Source organism: Crocodylus porosus, unplaced genomic scaffold (genome assembly GCF_001723895.1).
Source record: "Crocodylus porosus isolate Cpor-Errol unplaced genomic scaffold, CroPor_comp1, whole genome shotgun sequence".
In the NCBI taxonomy this organism is placed as follows: domain Eukaryota; kingdom Metazoa; phylum Chordata; order Crocodylia; family Crocodylidae; genus Crocodylus; species Crocodylus porosus.
Window position 1 is genome coordinate 270,142,229 of NW_017728886.1, and position 7,804 is coordinate 270,150,032.

The following is a 7,804-nucleotide window of genomic DNA, read 5'->3' on the forward strand; positions in this document are numbered from 1 at the left end:
TGGTGATTTGGCTAAATCCCAAGGCAAAGCTTAAAAACACCTGCGAGTTGTTCTGGGGTCCCTGGCTGCACAGAGGTTATTTTCTCACGACCTCTGCAAAGCATCACTGGAATACAGAGGCGGTTTCATAGTCACTGTGCAAGTCTCAAACCCCAAACCTGTAAGAGAGCACAGCTTCGTGCTTCGCTACGTCCCGATACTCAGCCTCGCCCAGCGACTCTCACACCCGGATGGCTGGCAGAGTTTAGCGCTTTTTGAGGGTAAGGCAGGTGTCCAGCAGATTAAATGTCTCATTTGTTAGTCACAGGTGCATTTCAACTGGCAGTGGACTGCTGGTGTCCTAAAGGGAAGTGGTGACGCCCTGGCTAAAAGCTGCCCTCCAAGCTAACAGCCTTGAATCTCAGTGCAAAACAAGAGCTAACGGGCTGCTCAGAGGTGAAAGCGGCATACAGAAAGGGCAGGTGCTCAGCACCACCTCACATCAATGCAATTACCAGAGATTCTCTCTTGCACCCTGCCGAGCCCCATCTTTATAGCCAGTCAAAGGACCTGTTCCAGGAAATCAGAAAAAGACAGGGATCATCTGATTTTCTGTAAGTAAACAGGATTAAAAACGAACTGCCTTTCTTCATGTTAAACAGGCTTAGGTTTAAGCTACGCAACAGGTCAGCAATGCTCCAGAATTGAGAGCAGCCTTTGGTTGCATTATATAAATTCATCCAAAGAACATCCTCGTTTCTTCAGGAGCCAAGCTCAGCTCTGAAATCGACCCTGACAAATCCGGTTTCTTTGGAAAGATGCAACAGAAGTCCTACATTTTAACTGAAGTGTTGTACACCCGGTCTCAGGTGAGAGAGGAAACGGACTCCCAACCAGTGCTAGGGTGAAATAGAGAATTAAAATGGAGCTATGAAACACAAATGTCTGCTTTTTGTATATGCCACAGCTGCTTCCTCTGGCTTCTGTGAGGTTTCAGAGGACCGCTGTGATGCCAGCACCTTCTCACACAAGGAAACACCCACACCATCTCTGCTCGAAACCTTGATCTTTATTCGTGCCGGTTTCAGAAAGGATAAAGGTTTGCTCTTAGATCTTGTTGAAAGCAGCAATGTCGACGCTCTGGACCTGCAACACAACAAGAAAAGCTGATGAAGACCTGAGAGCAAGCAGGCAGAAAACAACCTGGCCGGGGTGAATGCTGAACAGACGGCACACGTCTTAATCGTCCAAAACGCTCCCAACAGAATTCTGCTTTGCCTTCATTAAGTCAGCAATTTACCAGCCCTGGGAAGGGGTGCATCATAAGACTACAGATAATATCATTAGCTCCAGAACTGCTAGATACCACGCAAACGGATAAAAGGCAACAGTCCCCAACACAAAAAGTTTATAAATCAAAACAGTCTCCCAATGCATTCTGTGGAAAGGAGCAAGTCCTCACTACTAAGAAGTCTCGCACCAGGGTACAAGCTGGGGGCAATACACACCCCCTTCTGGCCACAGAAGATCCCCCAAGGATGTTAGATGGTGAGATCTCACAAAGACCACAGGTCAGGGACAGACTTTAAAAGTAAACTGATTTGTCAGTGCCTTATCACCCAGTGGGAAAATGAGTCATTTCTGCCCTCCATCTCCTTCCTGCATCCCTATCTGCTTATGTGTCCTGTTTGCGCCACAGTTCCTTCCCTTCCCCACCCACCTCTGCTATGAACTTCGCCCCTACCCCTTTGGCCAAAGTGGTCAGCAATTTAAACATCACATTTAAAACCTTACAGGTAATGCCCACTGCGAACAATGAGGGAGCCCACTGGTCTCAGAGCAGCTGTTTCCAGTAGTCTCAAAGAATCAGGAACTGCACCAATTAATCGTGAAAACTGACCCTTTGGATTTAACCGCTATTATAAGAGCAGGGGGGTGACCTGATGAACAAGGTAGCACAGGGCTGGGCTCCCGTGAACAGCTGGAGGAAGAGTTCTCTGCAATCAAGGGGGCCAAAAAACCTCAGTTCTTTCTAAATGAAAATGTGAATCTTGCAGAACGGGAATATGCCAAACACATGGCAGGGGCCAGAACAACCTCCTGGAGGCCTGGCACAAGGGTTAACTTACATAGTCTTCAAACTTGGTGATCTCCTCCTCCAGTATGTCTGTCCCAACCTTGTCATCTTCCACCACACACTGGATCTGGAGCTTCTTAATGCCATAGCCGACTGGCACCAGCTTGGAGGCTCCCCACACCAGGCCGTCCATCTGAATGGAGCGCACGCACTCCTCCATTTCTGCCATGTCTGTTTCATCATCCCACTGAAAAGGCAAACACAGAGAACCGAGCAGGCTTACCCACAGCTCCAAGGCTGACTTGGCACGCACGGCATACCCACGCTGGCAAAAGGTCTACTTGTCACCTGGACTGGCCACCCTGAACTTGCTACCCTCGATTCAAGTGGCAGTGAAAGTTAGAAGAACTTGGGCATTACTCTGGTTTGCAACTGAAGTACAACCTCAGCCTCCCTACAAACTTGAGCTGAGTTCATAGCCAGCCTTTGCTTCACTGCTAGGTGACCCAGAATGAGCCAGCTGGAGAAGCCTGCTTTTCCACCACAGATATGGGCATGGTGACGCGCGCTTCAGGTCTGCACAGACTCAGCAACAAAGGCACTGCAAAGGGCTCCGAGCTGGGAAGCAGCCAAGAAACGGGAGACTGAACTCCACAGGACTCAGCAGAGAACGAGACCGCCAAATGGAAGTGTCAGCTCTGCCTGCACCACGGTGCTGACGTGCTGGGCAAGGCTCTGGCCGAGCGGCTTCCCCATCTGCCATTACAGTTGTAGCGCAGGCATTGCCATGGTGCAGTAGCACACCAGGTGGCACTACCATCCTGGTGGCGAATCCCATGCGGTTTGAGGGACAGCTAGAGGGCTCAACCTCTGCTCAGGGTCAGACCGATGCCGTATACGAGATGAAGAAGGAATTTTACCCCACGGTCAAACTGGTATGGATTGACGTTGGGGGAGGAGGAGGGTTAGCCCTCTTCCTTGCATCGCGCAAGTTCATTTTAACAACACTTGCAGCAGACAGACAGCCCTCATCCTCCTGCTTTACCCCTGGCAGGTTACAGTGCCTTTCTGATGTCTTTGGGCAATATGCCCTGTAGTTGTGCTGGATAAGGACCTGAACAGGATGGTTTGGATAGGTCTGACCCCGTCTCCAGCAGGGGGTTGAACTAGATTAGTGGTTCTCAACCTTTTTTGTACCAGAACCCACTTGCAAAACATCAGGGGCTAGTCCCAACCCACTGCCCCTCGCTCCCAACCCACTGCCCCCTGTGTGTGGGGTAGGGTGGGGGGCATGGGGAGGCCACAAGCAGCCCTTCACAGGAACTCCACCAGCCTGCAAGGGACAAGACGCAGTTTCCCATGTTTTTCCTCCTTTAAAGGAGAATCAATTTTTCAAGTCTGTTCGTGACCCTTTCATATATTCTTGCAAGCCACTTTTGGGTCATGACCCACAGGTTCAGAAATGCTGAAGCAGATGACTTCTGGACCTCCTGCCAACCCTTTCCTTTGCCCAAAGAGCCAAGCCAAGTGGAGTCTTCCCCCAGAGAAATCGTCTCTAGGGTAGGACCACGCAAGCAGCAAGACCAAAACTCCAGCAGGTGCTGTAACTTTGAGGACCCCGTTCTTGGAGGGACAACATTCCTTTCCCCGCAGGGCCTCAGCTCCCAAAATCTAGCTTTCAGCAGCACATACAAACAAACACTCTCCTGCTTGCACATCTACATTGGTCAACTCCAGAGCATTCAGTAATCCCTTCTGCTCTGTTCTAGCACAATCTTAAGAGTCTCTGCTTGACGGACTATTGGTTTGCACCCATATTCAGGGTATTTATCATCAGCTTCTGCTCCAGCAGATGCCAGTTAGCTCTTCAAGAGAAGAGCAGTAGTCCAGAGCAGAACGTGTAGCCCATGGGGCAGCCACGCGATCTCCGACTGCCACCTTTACAACAGAGCAGCAGCAGCTTCCATCGGTGACAGGTCCCGTCGTGCTACAATCACCCTGCAATTCTGTGACTCAGACCATCTCTGCTCGGCAGCTGCTGGCCACCCGTAATACCCAGACTCCCACAAGGTCACTAACAGCTTCAGTACGAGCACCCTGTTTTGGGGCCAAAACATCCCCTGTGTAAGGATGTGCTTACAGGCTTAACATCCAGGAGGATGGAAGACTTGGCAATGAGGCCTGGCTTCTTGGCTTTCTTTTCTGCATACTGGCGCAGTCGCTCTTCCCGGACCATGGCAGCCTCCTGGTCTTCCTCTTCATCATCGCTGCCAAAGAGGTCAATGTCATCGTCGTCCTCATCCTCGTCAGCAGCAGGGGGCTCGGCAGTTTTCCTTGCGGGTGGTGCAGAAGGCAGCTCCACTTTCTTGGAGGAAGCAGACAGTGGTTCCACCTTCTTCATGGGGGTGACATGCTGTGGGGAACAGGGTGGGAGGAGAGGAAAGTTGAGGTGCAAAGCCACAAAGACTCTCTTCCCCCCCTCCTCACAAAGCTTACAATGTGCTAGGATAATACTGCTGCTGTCTAAAGACAGCAGAACATCAGGTAGCCAGGAGCTTGGTCTTTGTCTTGCCCAGAGCATTAAGAGCCTGAAACTCTGGGATGGCAAACATGGGAGACAGCCCTGACAACATGCCCTGCCACATAAGCAGCACCTGTCTGAAAGAGATGGAGCTTTCCAGAGTGCTGGTTCAAGGGTGGAACTAGGAGGCATCTACCATCACGACCACCACAAGCTTGCGCTTCCAGATCTAAGCACACAACCTATGCTGATTTACTCCAGATGGGAATCCACCCTATTCATCTTCCCTGAGCGGGTTTCAAGCAGGAATACCCCTGCCCTGGCTGTGCCACTGCAAGTGTAGCTAAGGAGGGTTTTACTGTCGATGCCTTGTGATCCCTCTGCAAGCATTCCCTTTTCCCTTCGGGCGGCCTGAAGTACTCTAAATGGAGCTAGCACCTTGCAGGCACCCAGAGGTGGGTTTTACCTGGGTTGGTAATAGTGCTGAGGACTGGTGAGAAGTAGAGCTTCTTTCTAGGGTACTCAGGCGACTTTCTAGCTTGGAGATAGCGTGCTGGAGATCTGCAACAACTAGAGAGGAGAGAAAGACCGCTTTACTGGGTCAAGCTCTGATGCTTTGGTCAGGACAGGATGAGTTTGCTTTCAACCCTCCTTCACCCAGAGGGTAATCCTCCCCCTAGTGTTAGTAAAGCCACCACCATCTGTGAGGCTCCGGCTGGTAGCACAGAGGATGCATGCACGGCTGTCAGCACAAATCAGACACGCTCCCGTCAGAAGCCGCCCTCACTTACCGCTGCGAAGGTTTCTGTTCTCCAACTCCAGGGTGGAAATCCGGGAGATGAGCTCACTTTGGTCACCACTGGGGCCAGCGGCAGAGGTTGTGCTTGCGCTCTACAACAAGGAAAAAATGGAGTGAAAAAAATGGAGCCCGGTCACACACTCGCAGTTCTCAGACTCGTGTGCACAGGGGCAGGCACGACACCAGAGACAAAGAACTGGCGCTTCTGTTCTCAAGGTTTTTAGTGACAACAGATGACCCAGGTAAGTACCAAGGTGTGAGCTGCACGTCACCAGTTCCAGGTGGAGCCAAGTCGGGCTGGAACTATGTCTACATGTCACTTGAGCATCTTTCAAAGCATTTTACAGCGATCAGATACCTGGAAACATTCTCGTGGGCAAGGCAGACTCTCTTGCGTTACAGACATGAAAACTGAGGTATAAAGCATTGAACCAACTCCCCCTCCCCCAAAAAAAAAAAGTCATACAGCAAGTCATGAGGGGAGAGGGATTCAAATCAAGGGACCCCAAGAGATTTTCTCCCCCAGTCACTGCCCTGGCCACTGCCTAATGCTTCCCTTAAAACAATTTAAGCCGACAGGAGTTGGAGGGAGAAGGTATTTCATATTTTGGTACCATTTTCAAAGCAGCTGGATTTAACAGATATTCATTTTTCATAAGCCATTATCTGTGCCTCTGCTTAGGCAAAGACAGAAAATAAAACCAGTCATTAAACTCAGTTTGGATTTGCTAATACTGAAGTTTACAAGTCCAGAGAGCACCACAGTCATTGGAGTGTAGCTTTCATGGATCCGTGTCTCCATTCAGAGCTCAATGGTGACAAAAGGAGTGTGAGTAGCAGGGAAAGCGCCAGTCATTCGGCATCAGGCCCTGCCTAGAATTGTGTCCGGGACACTGCGGAGGGCCTGGGAGGACCGAGTGCTTTTAGCCCTTGGGATGGCCCTGCCACAGCTTAGACCACACAAGCGCCTATGCCTGTCAAGGCAGCATGCTCACTCTTGGGGGAAGGCAGGGGCAGAGAAGAGCACCCTCTCTTTCAGACCGTCCCTTCCAGCTAGAACATGAACACAGGAGCTCACTTTGGAGGAAGCCAATCAACTGGCCCAGAAGCTACAACTTACCGCTATGCTCCAAGGTGCAAGGGGTAGCAGGCAGGTATTTCAGGGAAACACCCGACTCCTGAATGGTAACAAGGGGCAGCAAGTTGGCACAAGTGCCAGAAGCCAAGTCACATAAAAAGCACTAATCCCCACAGACCTGGAAATGTGGTCTCAAGCTCAGGTGTACAGCTGCCCCCTCGCTGAACCTCTGGTACTTTAGCCACATGCTCTGACCACCTGCCTACAGACAGACGGCAAAGAGCTGCTAAGTGCACCACGCAAAGGCATCACGAGAACGCATGCTGGTCTAGTCCAAACAAGGGCTGCTTCCCGCACACACACAACCGCCGCACGGGTTTCATCCATCTGCACAGACACTTACAGTTGGGCGACCTGACTGCCTCTTGCGGCGGGCGGGTGACACTTCTTTGTGGCTATCCAGGCCTGTCTTGTGCTGGAAAGGGTGGGAAGGTTTGGGAGTGTTTAGCAGACACAAGACGTGGAAAGGGCTGAAAGCATATTGCTCATGCTGGGGCAGGTGTTTGCATGCGGGAAAACCATTCACAGCCTCCTTGGCCAAATACACCATCCTATGAACCGCAAACACCAAACTGGGCAGAGGCAGGAACACAGCCCCTCCTGAATTGCCATGCTAGAAATACAGCAGATCCGAGGCAGTGGTTCTCAACCTCGTTAGGCTCAAGGTCCCTCTCGTTAGGCTCAGAGCCTCACTCAGGAAACACCAGCTCTTCTGCTTCTCTTGTTGTTTGACCGCGGAGAAGTAATAGAACAATTCTTCAGTGCAAATCGCTCCAAAAAAAACTACAACAGATTGGAGGGCTTCTGATACCTTCAATTCCTATTTGAAACTTCTGGGTTTATCTTGTGAATTATCTGTAGGTGAAACCAGTGATAATACTGCCTGGTTGTGAATCCCTGTCCTAAGCTTTAGCTCTGCCTTCTGGTTAGCTCACCCAAGTACTGTGGGAGAGAACAAGAGACCCTGCTCCTGAACCTGATTTAACACTGGGCCTCCAGGCCTTTTCCCATGCAGAAAAATAAACAGGAGCGCATTATGTAAATGCTCAGGGTGAATACATTACGCAGCTCCTGGCATTTTCTAAGCACTATGCAAGGCAGCTAATTAACTGTCATGCCTGCTGTGCCCTCACAACATCACTGGACCAAACAACAAGGGGGACAACACCCAAAGCTCATTCACCTGCAGCTCTACCAGTGTCACATATGCCACCCCTGGCTTACGGTGCCCGTCTGCTGTCTACATTGGACAGCCAGGGTGATCTTAGCTTGTGAGGATGAATGAAGAGT

General features: G+C 50.7%; 1 protein-coding gene across 3 annotated transcripts in view; it reads right to left on the reverse strand.

Moving 5' to 3' along the window:
• Positions 1–1,032: 1,032 nt before the first annotated feature.
• Positions 1,033–7,804, reverse strand: part of EEF1D (eukaryotic translation elongation factor 1 delta) — a 30,060-nt gene continuing 23,288 nt past the window's right edge. For 2 of the 3 annotated variants that reach the window (XM_019553702.1, XM_019553674.1), the window contains 5 exons: positions 5,369–5,468; positions 5,044–5,147; positions 4,197–4,469; positions 2,109–2,303; positions 1,033–1,125 (listed from right to left, as the gene is read on the reverse strand). In XM_019553702.1, the coding sequence (XP_019409247.1) occupies positions 1,087–1,125; positions 2,109–2,303; positions 4,197–4,469; positions 5,044–5,147; positions 5,369–5,468 (711 nt within the window). In that variant the 3' untranslated portion in view covers positions 1,033–1,086. Of the gene's footprint in view, positions 1,126–2,108; positions 2,304–4,196; positions 4,470–5,043; positions 5,148–5,368; positions 5,469–6,857; positions 7,080–7,804 lie in introns of those variants that run through there. The other variant, XM_019553693.1, reaches the window with a different exon arrangement.